This window comes from Diabrotica undecimpunctata, chromosome 3, assembly GCF_040954645.1.
Source record: "Diabrotica undecimpunctata isolate CICGRU chromosome 3, icDiaUnde3, whole genome shotgun sequence".
NCBI lineage: Eukaryota > Metazoa > Arthropoda > Insecta > Coleoptera > Chrysomelidae > Diabrotica > Diabrotica undecimpunctata.
The window spans coordinates 144419709-144446880 of NC_092805.1; the positions used below are offsets into that span (position 1 = coordinate 144419709).

The window sequence follows — 27172 nt, forward strand, 5'->3', positions numbered from 1 at the left end:
TAAAGCTCGTAAAGTTATTCAATTTGTTTATAAGCCTAAAAAATTTTTAAAATTTTAAAAAAATTTCTAGGCTCTCCTAGTGAACCAATTTTAATTTTACAAAAAACGTTTGAAAGTTTCAACCTTCCTCTATATGTAAAAAAATTTGCAACTATTTGAGAGCCTTATTTATTGCTTACTAGAGATTTGAAAATTTGCGATTTTTTTCCAGTAGGCTGAATTGCAAAATTATTATGCAAAAACCTATCCGACTGATCTTAACAAAATTTAGCACACGTTTTAAACATATTAAAAGGTTTTTCTAGGCGGAATATGGAGCTTGTAAGTCAAGTTTAGAAAGTCGAAAACATTTAAAGGATTAACTTCATTTTTTGTACTTTTTTTTTCAATTATTGGTATTTTTTCAACAATAAACATTAAATTTTCAATTTTTAGCTAACAAAATATTGTGTAAAATTTAATAATGAAACTTTTAACTTTTTATAATTTTTTCTCTAGGATCAATATTTTCCGAATTATAAACGAAAATATTAGCAAAAAAATGAAAAATTTTTCTTTTCAGATCAATTTTTTTCAGATTTTGTTAAATAAAAAATTTAGCACAGGGTTTGCGACTGGCGCATATCGTGATTATCGATATTGGGCACATCCTGAAGGGATTCCAGCAAAAAAATAGCTTCCTATGGAAAAAGTCCATTATGGTCTGAATTTCTACAGATCCCGCCTAGTCTAAGAGAACAATGAAGAACAATGAAGCTAGTTTGGTCTTTTTTTTTTCTTCTATCAATATGTACGTTTGAATTTTTGGAAGTCGTGCTTTTTCAACAACACACAATATTGTAAGATTTGTTATAAGTCAGTTACGGCTAGGACATGTCCAGAGACAAGAAAATAGGAGACAAGAATCAACAAAAAACAAATTAAAATAAAAGTCGATGACAAGACGAGGAAATGAAGACCCAGAACGAGATGGTTGGATGACGTAAATAATGACCTAAAAAATTATAAATATGAAACAGTATGAGGGCAGGTTACAAAATGGGTCTGAATAGGACATAGTCAGACAGGTAAATACCCTTTCAGGATTATAATGCTAAAGCAACAAAAATAAAGCTTCGCATTCTTTATTTATATGTTTATTTTTTTCAACCCTACATGCTGTTTTTATTTCTCAATTTAACCTTGCTAATTCGTTTTTCTTGCTGTCGTTTTGATATATGAGTTGCAGTGTTCTGTCTGTCATCCAGTGTTTTCTCTTGATGATCTTTTTTTCGGTTCTGGTTCTTTCTACAGAGGTTTCTATGGTATTTCTAAAACATTTCCACATTTCTTCTGGGTTGTCTTGTGTGTTTAACATACTAGTTTCCTTTAATACATCTCTAAATGTTTTCGCATTTGAAATCTCCAGCCTGTTTTAATTTTGGTGCGGCATTGTTCTTTTTAGCTTCATCCTGAAGCAAGCTCATAACAATTTATGATCGGATCCACATTTAGCTTTTGGTCTAGTTTTTACGTTTGTAAAACATGTCTTCTATCTGTTTCTAATCAATATGTAGTCAATTTGAGATTATGGAAGTTACCTGTTCTATTATTTGTCCCTCGGCATTCAAATCTACGTTTGTTGGTATCTTTGAAAATACTAGAATTTTAGTTTTGGAAACATTTAGATGTAAACCGAACATTTCGCTATGACGAACTACCGCATTTATTATATTTTGTAGTTCTTATGCGTTCTCGACTAACAAGGAAATTAGACGAATACCAACCATATGAACAGGCAGGTTTTAGAAAAGGCTATTCAACTTCCGATCACCTGTTAACCACAAAAATATTAATAGAAAAATGTAACGAATACAAGTTTCCAGTTTTCCTAGCATTTTTAGACTACCAAAAAGCTTTCGATACCATAGAACACACGGCCGTAATAAACACAATGCAAAATTGTAGAATAGACAGCAGATATATGAACTTAATAAAAGAAACTATGAACCAAGCTACAGCTACATACTACCTAAATGAAAATGAACACACGAACCCTGTACCATTAAACAGGGGAGTCAAACAGGGAGATACTTTATCACCCAAACTGTTCACCTTAGTTTTGGAGGACGTTTTTAAAAACCTAAATTGGAAATATAAGGGAATAAACATCAATGGCCGCTACCTCAGTAATCTACGATTTGCAAATGACATAATCCTGATAGCTACTTACCTACAAGAAATGCAAACCATGCTTTTAGAACTACATACCGAATCTTCTAAAATAGGACTGAAAATGAATTTAAACAAAACAAAAGTCATGCACTCCGAAGACACCGTGACAATAAGAAATAAAAAGAAGAAGAAAGTTAGCTTGGGCAGCATTCGGTAAACTGAACTATATACTCCGAAATCAACAAATTCAATTACATCTTAGATCTAAAGTTTTTGATGCATGCATTATTCCGATATTAACTTATGCGGCACAAACATGGACAATCACAAAAAAGAATATGAATATACTTATTCATATTCTTTGAATATGAATGACTATATGAGTCACTCAACACGCGATGGAAAGAGAAATGCTAGGTATATCACTTAAGGACAAGAAAACAAACACATGGATAAGACAGAAAACCAAAGTCACCGATGTGGTGCAAAAATCATTAAAGTTGAAATGGGAATACGCTGAACATGTAGCTAGGAGCGATCTAAACAAATGGCACAGATCAATTTTAACCTGGAGACCATACCAACACAAAAGACCCAGAGGCAGACCTCCTATGAGATGTACAGATGATCTGAAAAGGACTGCCGGGAAAAATTGGCTACAAGTAGCGTACAATAAAAAACAATGGAAAGGAAGACTTGAAGAGGCTTATGTTCAGATGTGGACGTGAATGGCTAGACGAAGAAGAAGAAGAAGAAGAATGCGTAGCTTGCTAGTAGGATGGTATCATCACCGTACCTGATGTTGTCTATGCTGGTTCCGTTAATCTTGATTCCACCTTGAACCTCGTCTAATGCTTTTCGGAATATAGATTCCGAATACAGATTAAATAATAGCGGTGATAAGCCGCAGCCTTGTCGCACTCCTCGTCGGATAGATTTTTATGTTTGTATTATCTTACCCCAGTCTCGTCTCTTATGTCAATGCATATATTAAGAAATGTTGCAGATATTTAGTTTCGTTTTCCTAATTTACACCTTAATTGTGATGCTATTATCTCCGTACATTTGTAAACACACTTTTGGTGTTTTCACTAATAACGTGTATTTGGTATACACTTTTTTTTATAATTCTATATGTGAAATATGCCTTTCTAGGTTAAAATAAATATGGTTGAACAATGTAAAATTATTTAACCATAAAATAGTAAAGAAATTTAAAATCCTAAGCTCTATGCAGTAAAACAAAATTCCAATTTTATATAAATATTCCTTTCAAAAATCACAGAACGTCGCTTCTTAACATTTCCCTGATACATTTCAACTTCCTTACAATTTTGCAATAATCCTGTGCAGATGCGGGCGATCAGCCTAGCCGATGCTTCTCAGACGTGACTAGATAAGTCAAACATTTACTTTTCCAGCTTTCCTCCTTTCATCTAGAAACTTGGAAACTAAAAATCGTTATACTAGTAGTAACTACGAATCACTGCAGTATAGTTTTTCATAAGGTGGTATAAATTATATATACTTGTAAACTAAAACGACTCTTATCGAGATTTTGTTTTAATTAACACTATAATTGCCCCGTTTTTATAGTATTCGATTTTGCCGAATAATATATTCACATACATTATACAGACAATTTTCCACATGAGGCTTGTATTGTAAAAAACAGACAAACTAAATACATTCGTCGATTATTCAACAAACTTTTCAAGCAGATCGAATTACTTGTAACGTATTCGGTTTTCAGTAGCGTATAGTACTACATAATGCAACTCATACAGCTTAAACTCACTCGAATTGTATCGGATAGCAACCAAACAATCATCTACTAATGAATATTTGTTTAAAAAAAGCGACGAATATTTAATTATAGAAAGAGATTTCTTTATGTCTTTAGTAAAACAAATCTGTTTTGTAGAGCTCAACTACAGATGTGTACAAAACTCCAACTGAAGTCTAGTACATAATATAGTCTATATATTGTTATGGATCAGTTTATCGATCAGAAATAGAATAAAGAGTTTTTTTATTATTTTAATATACCGCGGGCATATAAGTTAAAATACAACCCTGTACTTATTTGTAATAGTTAGAATAAGAGAAAACATTGTTCCGTGACGGGACCCTGACGAGTTTTTCCGTGAAAGACTGAGTGAATAGTGAAAAGACAATGGAACCCGTATAATTATAGATTTAGGAATAAACTTGTAATTGTATTTTGCGGTGGGCATTTTTCGAAAGTAAATAAGAATTAGATTTAGATATAAGATAACAAGAATTTGGAAACTTATTTCTGTTGAAAAAGGCAAAATTGTTAATGGTTTCTGAAAAGTAATTTGAGTGAAAGTAGTTTATTTGTTTTAAATATCATGTTGGAAATTTTCTAAATCGAAAATAAGTGGGAAAGATGAATGCTTATGATTGGTTAAAAAGGAATGGTGGGAATGAGAGAGTTGAGAAGGTTGTCTGGGAGAGATTGAAAGGATTATTATGTTACCGGCAGACCAGAAGAGAAGACGTGTATTCGTGTAGTCAATCTGAGTACCAGTGTTTTCGTTTGTTAGTGAAAAAGGTGGAAGCTGAGAGCAGATCAAAATCGAGAAGATTAATACCTCTTTTGAGTCTGCATAGTCCACGAGATATAATTGAGAAAGAAAGGAGAATTTGTGAATAAAGAGTACCGGTCAAAAGAGGCTTGGGCTTGTGTTTTCGGAGGAGTAGTTTGCTGGTATGCGGTATATTCGTTTGTTAGTGAAAAAGGTGGAAGCTGAGAGCAGATCAAAATCGAGAAGATTAATACCTCTTTTGAGTCTGCATAGTCCACGAGATATAATTGAGAAAGAAAGGAGAATTTGTGAATAAAGAGTACCGGTCAAAAGAGGCTTGGGCTTGTGTTTTCGGAGGAGTAGTTTGCTGGTATGCGGTTTGGATCGATGCTGAGAACGGGAAAGATTTGATGGTAGCCGGACATAATCAATCAAGGAAGGAACTGTGGTTTGATCGAGAGGAGACATCATTGGTGTAAAAAATAAAGGTCAGTCAAATAATTTGAATGAAAGAAAATTTTAAGATATTCTAAAGATAAAATCAAATATAAGCATACGAACTAAGATTCCAAGTTTCAAAGAGTTATTTTTTTTGTGAATAAATTATATTTTTATATGATCATTTTTTTTAGTAGATATTATTATAAAATAGATCAATAGATAGTTTGTAATTAAAATTAAATTTAGAGTCTAGGAGTTTGTTGGGAAAGATAATTGCCCACAAAAGTTATTTATTAATATTCATCGTATTACTTATTGAAAATAAATAATAATTTGTGTGCATATTTATGTTGTTTTAATGTTAGTTCCGTTTCCTGTTCTATCCCGATTATGAGCAACTAGGAGATACTGAACCCACTAGAAGAGATATATAAAGTAAACTGATTAAAGTAAAATTAAAAAGGCACCCTGAGAATTTTTAATAGTAATTGATTTGTATGACTCTGCATAAATTAGTGAATTAATTAATTAAATAATTGGATTAATTAAATTAGTGTTAATTAATAATAAAACATCATAAAGCAGATCACAACAATATATATAATTAAACCTAGAGCTAAGAATTAATATTAAACTAAACAATCTTCTGGGTTAAACCGCGTGGATTATCAGTGCGCCGAGTATACCGTCAACGGTGAAGTGGTTTGGGTGTTGGTTGGCGTGGGGGTCAGCAGGGTAAGTAACGCGGGGATTGACGTGGGAGTTGGCGCATACATTTCGGACAGTAGGATTTTGATTGGCAGGTGAAGCGAACGATATTTTCTCTATGAGAGGTCTCCACGTCTAAGATAACTGTATGCTCTCGTCTCTCTTAAAAAAGTTTGCACTATGTATAAACGAAAATGAAGCAAAATAATTTGAAATAAAAGCAAAGAAAATGGAGTCTAAAGATAATCTGAAAATAAGTAGCGGAAGTAGAGAATATTGTTTTAAAATATGGATCAATTCGAAAACCTTGGGATGATGATTACAAATAGAGCCGAAGAAGATGCTGAAATAGGCAAAAGAGTTACTAAAGAAGTAGTAAAACTGTAGGAGCCCTAAACATAATGATTAAATCTAAGTTAATTTTCAGGAATACGAAAATCAGGATCAGGATTAAAACACGATTGTTTAACCTTCAGTTATGTATGACTGTTTTGTAGAAAACTTAATGAGGTCGCTGGTTAAATGATAATCGATAAATAATAATAACGAAAAAAATGAAATAATTTGTTTGTAAGTAAATTAGCGAAAAATAGCAAATGTTCGTAAATAGATATGTAAAATAAAATGCAATTCAAATAACAATTGGCAGATTTAATATCTTATTGTCAATTCTATATGAGATTCACTTACCTTTTGTCTGTAGTTGGGCCTCGCTCGGAGTCTAAGATCTGAGGGTAGAAACGGGATGCACACTCGATGCAGGTTTGCTTGCTTCTGTACACGATGAGAGGTTGTTGTAGAGTGGCCGATCATACGAAACAAAAAATGTATGTACGCGAATCCATTGGGGTGGTTCTTCTGTTCTTAGGACCTCCGTGAATAGCCGTAAATTAAGCTTAAAGTGGCATTTTAAATTTTCTACACAAAGAATGGGTACGTTTCCTTAAGAACTCTGAAGTGTTTGGGTTGATTAATGTTTCCCAAAAACATGTTGTTTTCAGACAAGTGAATTCTCAGAACTTGACAATAATTAATCAGCCAATTTGAGAATTTAAAGGATGAACTAAAGCCATATTATACTTAGCTAATATACTATGATTGAATAAAAGATTTAAAACTAAATAAGGTCATATTCTGAATATTAAAAATAAAATATTTAAATCAGTCTTGATACTTTTCCAAACATTCTCCGCCCCAAAACGAATGTTTTTAAAAACAACTACAATGATAAGGATAAAAAACAAACACTTAACTATTACTATAATAACAATAGAAATGAAGAGAAATATAGTTGTTAACAAATAGGTAGTGGACAGATCTTGACCACCGGACGTTGTAGGATGCCATCTGAAGCTGTCTTCGGACTAACAACGCGTACAATACCGTCGGTGCCGTAATGCAACTCAATGATTCTGGCCAATTGCCAGCGAAGAGGAGGCTGTTGTTCATTTTTTATGAGGACTAGAGAACCTTTAATGAGAGATGGGGTTGGACTATGCCATTTAGATCGCTCTTGAAGAGAATGAATATACTCTTTAGACCATCTTTTCCAAAAGTCCCCTCTTATCCTTTGGATTAACTGCCAACGATTCAGACGGTTAATCTTTAAAGCGCTTAGATCTGGATCGGGAATTGAATCCACTAAGGGTTCAAAAACTTAAAAATGACCAGGAGTCAGTGCCTGCAAGTTATTAGGGTCAGAGCTTGCTGCACACAAAGGACGGGAGTTAAGAACTGCCTCGATTTGAGTCATAAGAGTATAGAACTCTTCATAAGTCAAAATTTGTGTACCCAAAACACGATACATATGGTTCTTGAATGATTTGACCCCAGCCTCGGCTAACCCATTAAAATGAGGGGCACCGGGTGGATTAAAATCGCAGGTAATAGAAAGAGTCTCAGCAGCAGATTGAGCTAGTTTAATGATTTCGTTGCTGGCTCCCTTAAAATTGGTACCTTGATCACTCCTAATGGTTAGGCACTTACCGCGTCGAGATACAAATCTACGAAAGGCAGCCAAAAAGGACTCAGAACTAAGATTTGAAGTTACTTCCAGATGAATGGCCTTTGTACTCGTACACACGAATACACAAACATATCCTTTATATGTTTTTGCACCTCTATGTTTGGACATTAATAACGAGAATGGTCCTGCAAAATCCACACAAACAGACAGGAAAGCACGTAACGGAGTAACTCGGACAGTTGGCAAGTTTGCCATAAAGGGGTTGTAAGATTTAGGTCGGCATCTAAAACAACGAATGCACTTCGACAAACAGCTATGAATGGCACTTTTCGGAGACAGAATCCAAAAACGTTGAAGCAATAAATAATGCATAGCCTTTAAACCAGGGTGCAGATGCGTTTGATGAGTCCATTCGATGATTAAATCGGTGAGACGATGAGTTTTGGGTAATAGCAATGGATGTTTTACATCAAAAGACAACCGAGACTTTTGTAATCGACCTCCTACTCTCAAAAGACCATATTCATCAATAAAGGGTGCGAGTTTACGAAAAGGTTTGGGTAACAGCGAATTTTGTTGAATTTTGAGGAAAATATCCGAAAAAACGTCAGCTTGTACGTGCTTAACAATGTATCGTAACGCAGATTCCATCTCTAAATGACTGTTCAGGGAATCGAAAGATGCAGCATTGTTTTTTCTTTGAAGTTTAGCCACGAATTTTAAGACGTAAACCATGACTTTCTGAATTTTTATCAGGGATGAAAATTTTGAAAGTAAAGTAGAGATGATATTATCCGAAATGACCGGTATCAATGATAATACAGTGGGCAATTTTTCTTCTAACATTTCCGTGGAAGTGGGAGGAGTGAAAATTAAGTTGAGAGGGCCAACACTCCCTTGACTTCGAAAGAAAATCAGGACCACGCCACCAGAGTGAAAATTGTAGTAGTTGTGCCGGTGTCAAACCACGACTAGCACAATCAGCAGGGTTTTGGTTAGATGGCACATAATGCCAAGAAGAACATGGTATAAGTTCTTGTATGTGTCTTACTCGATTGGCAATAAAGGTTTTCCATTTATGCGGAGAAGAATTAACCCAAGTAAGAGCAATCGTGGAATCCGACCAAACATGAATATCGGAAAAAGAAAAGATATGCTTAAACGACTCTTTAATGAAGGCGACTAGATCCGCCAGCAATACAGCTGCCAACAGTTCCAATCTTGCAATGGATTGTGTCTTCAGAGGAGAAACTCGACATTTAGCACACACAAGTACAGTTTCAAATTTATCAGAAGTACTAAATCGGAAATATACAACGCTGGCGTATCCTAACTCTGAAGCATCGCAGAATCCATGAATCTCAACTTTAGAAGATTTATTAAAGCCGAAGTGTCTAGGGATTTGAATGTTTGCAAGGTCAGGTAACTCGGTTTTAAACTGATGCCATACCTGTTGTATTTGTTCAGGTGGTTCATCATCCCAAGATACATTGGATTGCCACAACTGTTGTAGCAGACGTTTGGCCCTTAAAAGACACGGGGAGATGAAACCAAGAGGATCAAAAATACGACTAATTTCCGAAAGAATAGCCCGCTTTGTACAAGTTTTGTCAAGGGGACAGTAAGAATAAGAAAAGACGTCAGTCGACGGGTCCCATTTCAGGCCTAGCACCTTAATAACGGAAGGTTCCTCTTTATCAAACGAACAAGATGTCAGAATATCGGAGCCAAAATCTTGGAGTAGACTGGGATGGTTGCTGGCCCATTTGCCTAGCTCAAAACCCCCGAGCTTTAAAAGTTGAATGAGCTCTAACTGTAGAGAGCGGGTAGATGACAGAGAATCACTTCCTAATAGACCGTCGTCAATATAAAAATGTCGCGTTAAAGCTTGTGAAGCATTAGGGAAACGAGACTCTGCCGACTCAGCTAACTCTTGTAAGGTTTTTAATGCGAGATAAGGTGAAGAAGAAACACCGTACGTAACAGTACATAAAAAGTATTCTTGGAGAGGTTTAGAAGAATCCGACCTCCAGAGAATTCTTTGATAATTCCAAAATTCTCTGTTTACGTTAATTTGTCGATACATTTGCTTTATATCGCACGTGAAGCAGTAACGAAAATATCGAAAATTAAGTAAAAGCGAAGAGATGTCCTTTTGAAGCTTAGGACCTGTATATAAAGTATCATTGAGAGACACACCTCGAACGTCACGTAGACTGGCGTCGAAGACAACACGAATTTTGGAAACAAGAGACGAATTAACAAGTTGTTTTTTGAAAACTGCGTGATGAGCAAAATAATACTAACAGAAGGAAAGAATGGAAAGCTCAGATGAGGAAATCCAGAAGAGGTTAAAACCGATGTAAGAAAACAAAGAGTAGGAATAGGAAAAAGACAATAAACAGAGATGAGTCGAAAAAGTACTGAAAAAAGTTATAGTGGGTATTACAAAACTAGCGAGATATCTAACAAAGATGACCCACGTTATGTTTTCACTTAATAGACAAAGTATAATAAAGCAAAATCATATTTCTCCATAGTCGTTCTTTCATATTGTGCAGGAATGGTAGAGGTCTGAATCAAAATTGACTAATTATCACGATAACATTAATACGGAGATGATTGTGAAATGGTTAAAAGAAAAACTGCTTCCAAGTTTACATAAAAAATCTGTTATAGTTTTGGATATTGCCCCATACCATTTGGAATTTTTAAATAAGCAACCAACAATTCCTGGACAGTACATAAAATAAAAGAATGGATAACGAATAAAAATATTTAATTTCCTTAGGATTCTTTTAAGTTGCAATTACTATAATTGGCCAAAAGGAATGAATAATCAAAAATGTTTATAATTTTATTACAAGTTTATGATTAGCTATGAACATAATGTGCTAATACTATTCCCTTATAATTGTCATGTCAGTGTCAGTGACTCAGCATTTTTAGAAACATGGCAAGAAGCGTTGAATACTGCTACCCCTCCAATTTGGGAAAAAGTGTGAGAAAGTGTGAAAAGGTAATAGAATAATGTTGGATGCATTAAAAAACCCAACCAGGAAATTAACCCAGTCATCATTTACAATACAAATTAAGATACCGACGACAGTGATTATGAGTATGGATCTATTTGATTTAATCAAGACGACAGTCTTGATTACACTGTAAGGTAATATGATTCCATTTTTCCATTATGAAAAATTTAGAGTATTATTGGTATTATTGGTATTATAATTGGTAATATGTTATCAATAAATTCTTACCACTACAACTTTATTATAATATTATAATTTGTTATTGTCTTAAATATAAAATACATTATCACTTAAAACCGTATTTTTGTGTTGTTTGTGTACTTTTTTAGAACAACGGACCGCTTAAGTCAAAGCTTTCGCCAGTAATCCAAAATAGTCGTAAATTCGTAAAATGTACTATACAGGGTGTTTCAAAAAAAGGTAACCCCGTCTCTAGGGTAGGTAAAAAACTGAAAAATAATTGGGGTTTGCTTAGTAAAAAATTTTTGTAACGCCATCCGTTGTCAAGATACAGGGCGTTGAAGAAAAAACAATTTTACGCATTTTTTACGATTTTGCCGAAACTACTGGCAACATTGTAATGAAATTTTATACGAATATGTTTTGGAAGCTGATACATCCCATGAATTTATTTTTATATCTGCTTCGCATAGAGGGCGCTAGTTACACGGATCGTACTAAGTATTAGTCAATATAACTTTTTTAAGAGTATAATTAATAATCAAAATTTCAAGTAAACTTAAACATCATTCAATTTTACACTGCTGGTGTTAATGATGCTGGTATAAAATAGTTAGTAATTAAACAAAATTCACAAGAAGAGAATTAAATTAATGACTAAGAACATAAAATAAAATTCAATTACAGTAAGTGTTCAAAATGCCCTTCGTTTTCGCGAATACACAAGTCTATTCTTTTTTCTAGATTCCATTAACCTTCTAAACGGTATAGGATCAACTATGATGTCATTAAATTGACGTTGAATTCTTTCTTCCAATTCTTGGCGTGAATTTACCTCTGTAGCATAGACTTTTTCCTTAATATACGACCAAACTGCGTAGTCGAAAGGGTTAAAATCGCATGACCGACGAGGTCAATGAATCGGAGCTTCTGCACCTCTACCAATCCATCGATTTGGAAAATGATTACTCAACCAATTACGACTCCTTCTATCAAAGTATGGTGGAGCTCCATCGTGCATAAAAAATAAAGAACTTCGCTCGTTTAGCGTTAAATCGTCTAATATCTCGAATAAGGAATTGTTTAAAAAATCAAGATGCATATTACCATTTAAATTTCCAGGTAGAATATGATAACCTATTAATTTGTTACCTAAAGTTGCTGCCCAAACATTAACATTAAATGAGTGTTGGTAATGTGATACCCTTTTGACTCGTGGATTCTCATCACACCAGTAGTGTGCATTATGGGAGTTAAATATACCTTGTCGCGTAAAGGTGGCCTCGTCCGTAAAAAGAATGCATTTTTAAAAATTTGGATTGTGGCTGTCCTTTGTTGCAATGTTTCACAAAAATTCACTCTAACCGGTAGATCATCTGGCAAGAGCTCTTGGACTTGTCTGTAATGATAAGGATGTAATTGCTGTTCTTTCAGTATCCGCCAAGTACTTGAAGAAGTATTTGTTTGTCTTGCTATATTCCTAACGCTAACTGTTGGATCTTAATCAAGTAAATTTAAAATATTATTTTCTTTATTAATTGTTCTTGTTGTTCTTGGTCTACCAGAATTAATTTTATTTGGTCTCACATTCCCAGTTTCCCGACAACGTCGTTCACCGGCTCTAAATGTTTTTTTACTTGATAAGTTTCTTCTAGGAAACTTTTCTGCATAACGTGTCACAGCTGCACTAGAACATCCTAAACATTCGCCTAAGGTTAATAACATGTCAGTGTATTCAACATTTGAATACATTTTGATTTGATTTTACAAATACCAAGGTTTTAAAACTCTAATTATTGTTGATTTATCGTCATAACAATCAATAAATGTCAGATTTCCATGGCACACTTGGAGAAAATAGAGGTATAGCTATTAGAACTTTATCATTACTACCAGCATCAATTATTACTTCATAATTTTCAAATCAAAATATTCCGAAAACGGTACGCAGTATCGAGTTTTACCAAGAGTACTTTTTTCGAGTAAAATTGAATGATGTTTAAGTTTACTTGAAATTTTGATTAATAATTATACTATTAAAAAAGTTATATTGACTAATACTTAGTACGATCCGTGTAACTAGCGCCCTCTATGAGAATCAGATATAAAAACAAATTCATGGGATGTATCAGCTTCCAAAACAAACAAATTTCATTACAATGTTGCCAGTAGTTTCGGCAAAATCGTAAAAAATGCGTAAAATTTTTTTTTCAACGCCCTGTATCTTGGAAACGGATGGTGTTACAAAAATTTTTTACTAATCAAACCCCAATTATTTTTCAGTTTTTTACCTACCCTAGAGACGGGGTTACCTTTTTTTGAAACACCCTGTATAATCTTGGTTGTAATTTTTATGAAAATTCCTGATAATTCAGCATTTTAAGATATATATTATACAAGCTTTATAGTAAAAAGAATATCATAAATCTTAAATATTCTATTTCTACGCAAAAGAAATAAAAATTCAAATTACTTTTTATATTATTTCTTGGCGTTATGTCAGGGATAAACTCGTTCTAGTTACAGAATGCACATCAGAATGAAAATGTATTCTAAATCCTTTAATATTCTGGCATCATGCAAAACTTACTATTATTTCAAAAATCATTTATCTCCGTTGATGCGACGCTTAAGCTGTAATTTTGCACTACGATTTTGAGAGTACAAGTACGACAAGCAAAAAGTGGCTGGTCATCTGCGCGTAAATAGAAAAGAAAATTTTATCAGAGAGATAGAAAAATATTAATAGTTAAGACCCTATTTACCCAAAGTTTATGCTTGCTTCTTAATTTAAACTTGTTTTAAACGAAACTTCTATTGTTATTGTTCAAGCTACAGAGAGCTAAGTGTCAAAAATTCACTCTCAAGACTTTATGAAAAAGTAACAAAAAATAAAATTAAAAAAAGATAGCACAGAAGCATATTTTCTCTAAAGCAGGATATTGAGAAAATATTAGCCCACAACCTTTCAACTCATGTAATCTTTATAGATCTAACAAAGGCATACGATAGTGTACCACTTTCAATGCACTGGGTAGCGATAAAAAAATAAGAAATAAACCAAAAAAATAAATAAATAAAAGCACTACTACAGTTTTACAATAATATAACATTAAACATTAAGACTGGAAACGAATTAACTAGGGAAATTTCTATTAGTAAGGGTCTTAATCAAGATTGCTGCATAGTACCTACACTTCAAAATATATCTGGATGATGCGCTCTCATTGTACACGATACATTTCGCTGATGATCAAGCCATTCTAGTTGAAGATGAAAGTAATATAGACTATATGCTTACAAAACTGGAAGAGGACTATACCAAGTAGGGCCTTACCAATAATATACTAAAAACCAAGTACAAAGTTGCAGGAGAATACCCAGAAAGCCTACAAATTGAAATGGAAACTATAAATATAACTTAAACCTTTAAATACTTGGGAGTCCAAATAACATCAAAAGCAGAGAGTAACAAAGAAATACATTCTAGGATTGCCAAGCAAGATCAGCCACCAGACAGCTACAGGGACTATTGTGGAATAGTGTAACGATACGATCGTTAATAGTCTAACACTTCGAACGTTAGCAAAATCTTTCAAATACTGAAACCGAATCCCTACATAGCTACTAATTCGCCGCCGTAAAAGTAGGCAATTTATAATACAATTTTATACATCGATTTACAATAGAATCGATTTCCTTGTCATTAAAGGGACAACGAATACTGGCCAGTGGCCATGCTCACGATACACACAGAGTGTATCGTGGCCATGCTCATTTTCGAACAGAACTTCAAGAAGTAATGAGTTAAGTTTTCACGGCAGGCAGGACTTACGGAGATGGAATAATTTTTAAGTTATTTATGGGTTTTTGGAAATGTGAAATTTGAGTTTGAAGAAGTATTTAGTTAATGTATCGTCTTATTTAGAAAGTTACGTTTGTTTTATGGGAAAATCACTCCGAGGTTCTGGTAAGTACTTTCAATACACGTACATCTTCCATTTAAACTTGCCAGTTCTTAATCATTTAAATCTTCTCACCTTATTAGACCTATCCAAAAATCATTCTTATTGTTTTTATATACATATATAAGTAAATTCCAGCATGGAAATATTAAATATTTCAGTCAAGGTCACTTAATGACCAATATATTCCAGTTTTTGTCATGTGAACAAAAACTATAAGTACATGAAGACAGAATAAAAAGATTTTTTTTCTGTTCTTTTATAGCCTGCCGTCTTCAATCATTGAATCATTGGACCTATCTTGGTATTTTTTTTTTGGGAGAAGAATATTTTAATTTTGGAATTGGGAAGAATTATAATTTGATTTTCTGGTTGGTCTACCGTCCGTGGCAGACAGAAGAACATAGGCTGATCTTTACTAGAGCCCATCCACTACCTGGACCCTGGACAGCGGATTAGGGAACTGCCTTCCCAGCAGAAGGGTTACTAAGGACATTTACTTTCTAGTTAAAGCTGTTAATAATTTAAATTTAAATTTTTTATATATTACATATTATATCCTCGGATACTTAGGCCTTCAGCCTAAGTGGGTTACGAAACAGATTTGTGCACAATCCCTGGTTAGTACCCTCAACTATTTGAATCCTTTCAATTGCTTTAATTTTGTTATTCCTTATTTACTTTAAATTTATCTATTTATTAATATTTTACATTACACTTTATAGGTGGTCAGGATATATTATCCAATTTTATGGTAATTTGTATATACCCTCATATATCAAATTGATGTATGTATTGTTCTAGGGTCTTAACTGACTAGTCTCAGATTTTTAAACTGCCCTTTTTGCAACTTGTATAAGTATTTAATTGTTTTCTAATATTTTAATTATGTACTATTTACTCCAAGTGAGTTATCCTAAACTGTAATCCCAGATCATTATATCTCATTGTTAGAGAACTGGGTAGACCAAATTTTTGTATATAATTACATTTTGGGGTTAGGTATAGTTCTAGGTAACTGTCTTTTTTGTAAATATATATTTTGGGGATATATTTTAATAATTGGTTAATGTATATAAGTATAGGGTTGGGATAGTACATGAGATTCGAATATAGTGTATAAAGCATTTCTGATTTTTATTTGTTTCCTATCATCTTCTATTGTTCAGTTAATATATAATTACATATACCCCAAATTGGTGTGATATTCAAAATTTACCCTGGCGCCCATCTCAAGATCATCTTAGGATTGATCTAACTATCTTAGGTTACTACAGGCAAGCAAACGTGCCAACCTCCTCTCTGAGCACTACTCTCATTCTCTTGAGCTAAGCCTATTCCGTTGTAGTACTTCAAGTAAATTTTATATTTTCTTTTGTATTGGTTACATTCCCTTTATTTAACCTTATTAAAATAATAATTAATTAATTTTAAATTTTATTCAACCGTAAATCTTACAAATTCCTAATATTGGCTTCACCATCTCTGGCTTTTCCCTTTTAATGTGCAACAATTAGCTCTCCTCCTTTTTAATCGGTAACAATAGTTCTTGTAGCACTTTAAATAAATCAAAAAAACAAATCAAAAATTAGGGCAATGGAAATGGACTATTGGAGATGATGTTACCGGCTCACTAGACGTAGTAGGTTGAGGAATGTAGACGTTAGGAGAAAAATAAAAATTAATCAAAATTATCAAAGCCAAAAAACTAAACTGCTATGGACACCTGCAGATAATGCCTGAAAAAATATGGCCAAAACAGATAGAAAAATGAACTCCGAAAAACAAAGAAATGGAAGTAAGCCAAGATGGACATATAGAGAAGATGTCGAAGATGCAATGACCAGTTTAAAAAAAAATGAATATGGGTTTAACAGAAATATATATATATATATACATACATATATATATATATATATATATATATATATATATATGTATATATATATATATATATATATATATATATATATATATATATATATATATATATATATATATATATATTACTTTTTATGATTGAAAACCGTCGAAACCAAGACACGACTTGAATAACAACAATTTAGTAAGTTACACCATTAATTTGAAGCCTCCCAATATGACTAAATTTATAATAAATTAAATTACATCTCTAAATACCTTAACATAATTTAGCTAGCCTTGAAAAAGAATGTGAAAAAATTCACTCACCAATTTTTACGTCATAAGTCTCACAGGGCTCGCCTCAAATTCACGTACATTTTTCAACACCACCTTAAAAACCATTTTCAAGCAGCTTGATTTAAGTGTTTCATCTTACTCTTGGCCCTCATTTTGGACGTTTCGCTTAAATTTGTTTTATTGCAGCAATTCTATAGTTTAATGCGACTTCACGTGGGGGCGAATTTTTTACCACTACCAAACCAATTATAACTTCTCGCTGGTTTAGATATTAGTCAGACATTTTCGGGCTGAAAGTTTTTTACTGTAAGTGATTTAGAAACGCGTTTTTGAAACAGAAAATCGAAAGAGTAATTTCTTCATGGAAATTTCAAGGGCACATTTTGGTATTATGAATGTATTATTTTAACTATAATAGAACCATAATACACATTTGGAAATTTTTTAACGGAACATATGGTTTTTAATACAATTACTGAGATTCCCTGCTTTGCAATTAACCAACGTAAATTTTAATAAAACGTCGCGATGTTTTATAATTAATATGTTTGTTACAGACTGGATTACTGCACTTTCGCGATTTGTAGCAGCGTATTTGGCACGAGTACGCCGACGTGTTGTTCCGTCCACCTATTTTTTCTGAAACTCCGTTTGGAATCTTTGTAAATATGTAGTTTTTTGCAGATAATAATATTTTATTAACAATAATTTTGTTTGCGTTCATTAGGTATTATTTGAATTGGTTAATTTATACTTTAATACATTTTTAATTCCAAATATTGTTTGTAATTTAAAATTTAAAAGGGTGTAATATTATGATATATCGAAATCTACCAATTTTTGAAGAAGGTATCTACCGATTTGGCAACAGTCCCAAGGAACATCACTGGCCGAGCAAATAAATACCTTTGCTTTTTATTATAATGCTATAAGCGAGCAAATAAATACCTTTGCTTTTAATTATAATGCTATAAGCTGAAATTAAAGCAGTGTTTCTAACCATGTATACAAACGAAGAAAAAGTACAAATTTTAAAATGGTATTTTGGGGCCAACTCGTACCGTGACATTATAAATTTATTTACTTGTGCCTATGAAGATAGGTCAATACCGACACAATCAACTATTAGTCGTAATATTAAAATATTTGAATCCTTTGGTTGTATACAAAACTGTCGAAAATCCGAAGTTTGGAAAAAAAAATAGGGAAATTGATGTTTGTAGTGTTGCTGAAACGAGTGATCTTTGTTCAAGCAAAACTATTGCTAAAGAAGTTGGCATGAATGATAGGACTGTCAGGAATATGTTGAAATAAAATGGTTACCGTTGTTTCAAAGTTTCAACTACTTAAGAGGTATTAGCCGAGGACAATTTCAAACGCATTGGAATTTTGTGAACTCATGGATAAACAAAACGAAAATGAATATTTTTTAAAGAACGTTTTGTTTACCGATGAATCGACGTTTGCGTTATATCGGAAACATAATCCTTCCATCGAACGATATTGGTCTCGGCATAATAAACACTTGAGTATTTCAGTACTAACACAATATCCCAAAAACTTAATGTTTGGACAGGTATTTTGGGTCAATCCATTTTTTATTGATGAAAATTTAACGGAAAATAAACATTTGGATTTGTTTCACAATCAAACTGTACCAGCAGTCCAATTAGTTCCCATCAACTTTAACGATATTTGGTTTCAGCAAGACGGCTGTCCGGATAATTTCAGTAAGGCGGGCCCAGGACGCGGATATGGGCATTTGTCAGTCTATAGACCAGAATAAAGAGATGGCTAAGTTTAGATTAAGACCTAGCTCCGTCAGATATAACACAGACTCATACCCAGGGTTAAAAAGCATCAAATACAATCTTTGGTTTGACATCAACGGCAAAAGTGACATCCTAGCTTGATTTTAGCGTTAATTAGAAGCAATAGGGCAGCAGCTACTTCTATATCAAGTTTATTTTGTTATTGAAAAACCATATCTGAGACTGTAGTGTAGCAGTCTAAACACTTATGGTACTGCGATGAAGAATGTAACGGAAAACCACTTCATCACTTTTTTCCTGTAAAATTAAACAAAATGAATGAAAATTTTAACACAGAATTTCAGTCTCTGGCAGTCCTTAGATTATCAGAGGGTCATAAAAATCTCCGGGTTAGCCATGAAAGTTACTACTTGAAATATAAGCAGTCTACACACTACAGGAAGACTACAGAATAAGGTAGCTAAAATGAGGAGAATCAAATTTTGCGTCTTGTGTGGGTGTTACTGTAGACAAATCAGTAAAAAAATCTGTGATCAACTTTTTGTCGCAATTAGATCGAGTAATGGTCTTGAAACTCAAAAAAAGAGAGTTTGTATTAATATTATTCGAGTTTATACTCCAACAGCTAACACAAATAATGAAAAATTAAGAATTTTTAAAAAGAAATAAAGTCAGCATAAAAAATATAAAAAACCAAGAAATTAACCCCGTCATGGTTGATTTTAATATTAAAGATGGTAAAAGTGAAATAGTGGGATGTGTTAAAAAATTCGGTTTGGGAAAGAAACAAACGAGGTGATAGGCTGGTATAATATTGTCAAAGTAGAAGCCCTAGTATTCTAGGCCTTTCTTTAAACTACCAAAACTAATTAAACTACCAAAGATCTTATTCTAATTAGTGACATGATTATAACCTAGAATAACAGAGACACATAGAAGCGACACAGCGGTCCAAAAGCGGGTACCATTTTTGTATACGCATGCCCGATTCTGGTTGTATTACTGTCAAAAACACGTGCTTATTCTTTAATTCTGGTTGTATTCGATAGTCCGTAGGCGTCTATGGTAAATACTCGACGCAACAAGTGCATTTGACCATTTATATAATTTATTTATAGTTAAAAGGTTATAGTTATAGTTTATAGTTAAATATATAAGTTTATAGTTATAGTTTATAGTTAAAAGTTTAATTTATATTTAAAATGGCTGGATATATTTGTGCGATTCGCGGATGTTCATCTGTGACAGGAAAAGGAATAAGTTTATTTAGATTTCCTAAGAATAATAACAGGTAATTACTATTGCTTTGTAATTATTATTAGTTATTACTAATTACATAATAGTATTGGTTTGACTTTCGAACAGTAAGCCGACGCCGACGTGTCTGTCCGAGCTATAAAAAAATAAACTTTGGTCTGCCAAGGGATACCTAGTTCAAACTGAAAACATTAAATTTGGTGACAGTGCTTTTTCTTTTATTGAAAGACGCAAGTCTCCGAAGGCTAGGTCAAAAAATCAACAGATGGTGACCAAATGTCGGCGCGCTCGAAGACAATAACAATACGAATATAGTATTTTTAAGAAATAAAAATATATAGAGGGTTTTATACACGGGAATATTTGATTTAAGAGCGTAGGCGCAAAATTTGGGGCAAATGTTTTTTAAATGTATTCATTTTTTTCGAATCCTGAAAAAACTAATAAGTATTTTTGAAAAATTTAAAAGCAGAATGAAAGACCACATTATTACTGAGGGCCAAAAGTCCCCGAAAACTTTTATAATGTTTATTTTAATAAGTTACAGGGGTGAAAAAAAAGAGAAAATTTAGTGTGATTTTTAATTTCAAATATCTCATTCAAAAAAACTTTTTGTTTATTCTAAGGGACTTTCGGCCCTCGGTAATAATGTAATCTTTCATTCTGTGTTTAAATTTTACAAAAATATTTGTTAGTTTTCTCAGGATTCCAAAAAAATGTTAAAAAGCATTGGCCTGAAATTTTGCGTCTACGCTCTTAAACGAAACAAAGAAATTACTAAAATGCTCAAACTAAAAATTGTTGGAAACATAATTAGACCGATAATTGGGAAAATCTTAAAATTCCAACAGAACAAGACTTCAAAATTGCAAAAACATGGTTGCAAATAAACAAACTTACATTAAATTATGAAAAAACTAAATAGGTACTCATCTACTTTTTGCTATATACAAAAGTTTTCTGCCAATTTTTAATTCGTTAAATATAAATAAAAAAGATCAAATATATGGATCGAAATACATAAAATATTTAGGAGTTTTAAATGGGAATTACAAATAAAAAATATTAAAACTTTATTTGTTGTATATCTCAATATTTAGTGACACTTTTGTGACTTCATCAGGAGAAAACTGAAAATTTATTAAGATTAGATATTGACAAAAGTTAAATATTTCATTACTTACAATATACTTAGAATATACTAATACCATAGAATAACAGTGCTAATACTCTTATAATTGTAAGTAATAAAGTATTATTTATAAATACAGACAAAGTTCTTTGTTTAAAATTTGTTCTGTTAAAAATTTGTAGTGCCAAAGTGTGGATAGAAGCTTGCAGACGAGAAGATTTGTTATTCAAAATGGATTCACTTTATAATAATTATAGGATTTGTGAACTGCATTTTGAAGATAATGTTATTGTAAAAGGAAATAGAAGAAAAACATTGGCGCATGACGCAGTACCTTCAATATTTTCATATAATACGATTCATAACGATAATTAAATGCAATCATTTTTTTTTTCGAATCCTGAGAAAACTAACAAATATTTTTGAAAAATTTAAATACAGAATGAAAGATTACATTATTACCGAGGGCCGAAAGTCCCTTAGAATAAACAAAAAGTTTTTTTGAATGAGATATTTCAAATTAAAAATCACACTAAATTTTCTCTTTTTCTTTCACCCCTGTAACTTATTAAAATAAATATTATAGAAGTTTTCAGGGACTTTCGGCCCTCAGTAATAATGTAGTCTTTCACTCTGCGTTTAAATTTTTCAAAAATACTTATTAGTTTTTTCAGGATTCGGAAAAAATGAATGCATTTAAAAAACATTGGCCCGAAATTTTGCGCCTACGCTCGAAGAATTTATATTGTGTGATATGCCCACTGACTATTAATTTTCTGGTTGTTAGCTGTCATTGGCGGCTTGGCCACGTAACTTCAAAGAGCTGTCGCTTCTCTGTGTTGGGTTTTTCTCTGATTATAACTACATTAAGTCTGTAACAACGTACCCAATAGCTAATGTCAACTCTCACCATAAACCAGTAGTATCCAGTATTAAATTATCACTAAAAAACCTTAAAGGTTATACATGTTATATATAAGAAAACTGAAGAATCTTCAGCAAAAAATAAATGAGAAGTCCAAAATATGCAAAGTGATATAAAAAATGTCATTGTGACAGTAGGAGAAGAAAGTTTACTTGCAGAGCGATAAGGAAAACACAACTAGGTGATAAACACAATCTTAACAACTCACTGACTTACTTATCCTCATAAAAGGATACTAAATAAATAAGATTTATTTAATTACAAGGGAACCAAAAATCAATAGTGATATAAAGTGTACCAACGAAGACTGGCTTTGCAGGAAATGTGAAGAGATTGAAGAATATGAACAAAAATATGGCAGCTTTACCCTTTATAGAAAAGTCAAAGAGATGGCTGTATCAAGAGCTTATAGGCAAGCAAGTGTAATTAAAGGCAGTAATGATTTACTGATTTCAAGCTTCGAACAATAGCTAATCCGCTGGTCAAAATACAAAGACCTTTTCTGTAGAAACGGGCCCACTGTTTTTGCGAGAAGAAGTTGAACAAAAGATCAAAAAAATAAAAACAAGAAAAATAGAAATGAGCTACTACCAGTAGAGCTCCTTATACCCATTGATGAATATAACATTAAATTAAGACACAACAAAATAAATAGTCGTTTTAAAACGAGAAGAATGCGGACGGCAAATAAGCAAAAGGTCATAACTTTGAAGTTATTCAAGAATTTAAATTTCCAGGAGCAACGATCATCAATGACAACACAAACAAGTTAATTACGTAAGTAATGAGAGTAAACAGATCTTTCTTTGCAATGCAGCACCTAATGAGATTAAAATTTTTCTCCTGAGGTGCAAAAATCCAGTTATACAAAACCATAATACGACCAGTAGTCGCGTATAGGAGTAAAACATGGACACTAACGAGAAAAGTATCGAATACATTGCTGATTTGGAAAAGTTGTAACGATAAGACTACCAAAGAGAATTGAAATACTATTGTAAAAATAATACCTCAATCAACCATGGGAGCTTATCGTCTATACCTTGCCTAGCTCAGTATCTCAAGGGTGAGTTCGTCTTGTCTTAAACTAGGGATTGAACCTGAGTTCTCATTTGATAGCAAATAAGACAAATTTTAACCAATCATATTTATTTAAATCAATAAAAAAAACAATAATTAACCCTGCCAAAGCTTAACAGTTATAAGTGTTACTTATTGCTTCGATGGGCGGCTTGTGTGTTCTAGCTGTTGGATCCTCCAATTAGAAGTTGTGGAATCTGGAGAGAGAGCTGCAGTCACACGTGGCTGTATGTCCTAAGTTTTGGTGTCCAATAAACCAATAAATTCAACAACTCCAATTAAGTTTTGATGTGTCCAACAAACCCAATAAAATATCCAGTAAACCAATAAAGTTTTGTATCTCCAATAAACTAATAAGTTGTCCAGTAAACCAATAAAGTTTTGATATCTCCAATAAACTAAAAGGATAAGAAACAACATGCATTAGAAACACATCAAAAAGAAAGGTTTAACTTCCTTGCCATCTTACAAAATTACACTTAAACAAATAGCATATGGCAAGGATAAAATGAAATATGAATGTTACTACTTAGTTAAATTCTGTTAAAGAGTCCTAATGCATATATCAAAAGAAAATGTGCTTTCGAAAGAAAGTAAGGTTACAAATATTGGAAATGTGGTCAGGATTATAGAATAAATATCACAATGAAAGTACTTACCCCAAGAGAAGTTGTAGACCATAAAAATGAGTCTTATAATAATTTTTGCCTTCTTTTATAAATTTCAAAAAGAGGCAAAAAATAATCCCACTACAGAAAAGTTGTTTTGACAGAAAGTGGGAGACTGAATGAAGTTAGCACAGATGTCATAGAATGTTGGTATAGATATCATGAAACTAGCTTGTCAGTCAACACAGAACAGAATAGTCTGCCGAACAAAAGTGAGAGGGCAAATATTTATTCTATGGGACAGAAAGAGAGAAAATAAAGACAGAGGAAGAAGAGAAAAACAGGGGCGCCAACTATTTTTATAAACAAAAAAATAGTAAAAATTAAACTGAAGATAGAGAAATTAACAAATTAATAAAGAAATTAAAATGAAATAATTATTAAAATATAAATTAATAGAGATGTGACGTTTATAACGTTACACACTCCTACCACCCATCAGAAAAATTTCGAACCAACTGAGAAATTTTTCTCAAAGAAAACAAGAACATAATGTTCTACCTAGGAATAAATATATGCAGTAGTAATCTGTAGTAACAAATCAAAAATAAATACTTTATAACAAAGCAATCAAGTTAATGAATATAATAACAAAAGAATGATCATAAAAAAAAATTTAGAGTATTACTCAGGGAAATTGAATACTTCCCAACGAATTGTAGTATCCGTCAAACTAAAATTTGTTATATGTTATTTAAAAAATATATATAACAAAATAATTAAATTAATGAATATAAGTACTTAATTAAGTATACATTACTATTCATAAAAAATTTAAAGTATAACTCAAATTTGCTATATTTAAAAAAAAAATAGCAAAATAATTTTCAGATGTTAATCTGGGGAAAATAAAAAAAATTACCCAATGAATTGTAGTATTCATCACACTAAAATTATTAATCTAATATTATTACTACAGAGAATAACTCTGGAACAATAAAAAAAAATTACTCAATGAATTTCAGTATTCATTAAACTGAAATTAAATAGGTACTGTTATAAAGTAAGCAGTAAGATGGTGTAGCATAAAGTTTATAATAAAAATTTAATAATTATAATATACAGTTTTTGAGGGGAATGCTCAGGGGAATATAAATGCATATTACCCAATGAATTTTAGTATTCATCAGACTAAAAATGAAGGGAAAAAATTAATTTAAAGTAATCGGGTATCTGTAGACTTTGGTACTGTACATGGACCCTACCAAAGGATCAATTGAAACCATGTTGGTATGAACGCAGTAGCCCATAGCCCACGGTTAAACCACGACAGCGCTCCTCGGAGACGACAGCCCTATGTGCCATGAACCCCCCGACGCCATACCCTGGAGACAACCCACCATTTAAGGAAGATCCAGTGGTACGAATGTACATCTGCATCAAAGCTCAGGCCCACAATAACAAAAATAATAATAACAAAGGGGCAATGCATCTGATATATTCAGATATACATTGTTGAAGAATTCTGTCTTCAGAAATTCTTCTTCGGAAGTACAACAACTTCCTTTGCAAAATAGCATTCTATACACATAGTATGAAGTCTAGTTAATAATCAAAGTCAAAGGTAAGTATACAAAAATAAAGACAAATAAGCAAAGTCAGGTAAATACATAATATAGAGATCATATCTCACAAAAATGAATAGTTAATGGATACTGCTAATGAATGAATCTCAAAAAAAAATTAGTACTCAGGATAACTGAGTACCTAAAGTAAGGTAACAATAATATCAAAATTATAAAATGAGTAAAAGCATGTAGACATTGATATGCAAATGTAATTATTGATAAACAACTCAAAAATACATATAAACTTTACTTGATATGTCAAATAAGACAAAGTTCTACACAAAAGAGATATAGTAACTGCATAAAACAAGTCTTAGAAGACTAAGAGTAAGTTAATAATGAAAATAAGATAATGATACATAAGAAATGTTATTCTCATTAAATATAAACCAGGGATCTACACAAAAGAATAAAGTACTGCATAAATATAGTTTACAAAAATAGAAGAAAACAAGTGAAAGTAGGTATACTACAATCAAACTTCAAAGCGCCATAATTCTACACCAGATTTCTAAAAGTAGATGCATAGAATTATTTTAACTCCAAAAGAAATAAGAAAAAACACATCATCCAAAAAAAAAATATATATACCTACTACGGTATATTAATTGTCTCTAAAAGACCAAAAAGGAACACAGATTCATATAATCTGGCCCAAAATCTCCTTAGGATATATGTATCCTAGGAAAACTAAAACACCATGTATGCAACTAACCATGTTGTCATACATAAAGTGCTGGATGAGGCTTTTAATTGTATCAAAATCAAAAACAATTACCCAAAGTAAAATAATAGAAATATATAAACAGTTAGGGTAATGTCAAATAAATAAGATTAATATGTTTATCATAACTACAGAAATATCAAAATATAAAGAAATAAAATAATAAAAGATAATGCTTTACCATATTATACAACATTATTGAGACTCATCATCACTAGAATCAGTAACATCTAACTTAATATCTTGCACATGAAAATTACCAAGGTCTTTACCATCTAGATCCTTAAGATTATATACTAAAGGAGATAAAACTTTATGTATAATACAGGGAATAAATTTGGGAGCTAATTTAGCAGAAAAATCATCCACAGCTTTTGAAAGGATATTATTTTTCTTCCAGACTTTGTCACCTACATGAAATTTTACATCACGTCTACGTAAATTGTAGCGTTTAGTGTTAGTATTGTAAGAGTGACGTATTCTCTTCTGAACTTCATTAAATATAGGAGAAATATTCTCTAAAGGCTTGGGATCAAACAATTTATTGTTAATATTAACAATATTATTAGATGTTTCTTTAATAGCACCAAAGAATGAACCATCAACAGGAACATTTCTAGCAAATGTTAAAAAGGAAGGAGAAAATTGTGTTACTTCATGTTTAGCTAGACGAATAGCTTGCGCTATTTTAAAAATTTCCTTGTCCCAATCTTTATGATTGTCCTGAATAAAAGACCTAATTGCAGTAACAATTGTCTTATTAACTCGTTCAGTAGGATTAATCTGAGGAAAGTATTTAGCATTATACCAAATTTTTTGTACCTTGTACTTTTCCATCAAAGTTTTAAAATCTTTGGAAACAAATTGTTTTCCATTATCAACTGC

At 32.2% G+C, this 27172-nt stretch overlaps 2 protein-coding genes across 2 annotated transcripts; both read right to left on the reverse strand.

The window, feature by feature from the left end:
* Positions 1 to 7512: 7512 nt before the first annotated feature.
* LOC140436076 (uncharacterized) lies at positions 7513 to 8556 on the reverse strand. Its single transcript, XM_072524784.1, has one exon. It carries the CDS (start codon positions 8554 to 8556, stop codon positions 7513 to 7515), a length of 1044 nt encoding a protein of 347 aa, XP_072380885.1.
* A 55-nt stretch (positions 8557 to 8611) lies between these two features.
* On the reverse strand, positions 8612 to 9907 carry LOC140436077 (uncharacterized). The gene has a single exon (XM_072524785.1). The coding sequence runs from the start codon at positions 9905 to 9907 to the stop codon at positions 8612 to 8614; it is 1296 nt and encodes a 431-aa protein (XP_072380886.1).
* Between the last annotated feature and the right edge of the window lie 17265 nt (positions 9908 to 27172).

What these genes read in the sequence shown, in the direction of transcription:
- LOC140436076 (XM_072524784.1), bottom strand. Translation starts at nt 8,556, where the DNA reads ATGGTTTACGTCTTAAAATTCGTGGCTAAACTTCAAAGAAAAAACAAT.
- LOC140436077 (XM_072524785.1), bottom strand. Translation starts at nt 9,907, where the DNA reads ATGTATCGACAAATTAACGTAAACAGAGAATTTTGGAATTATCAAAGA.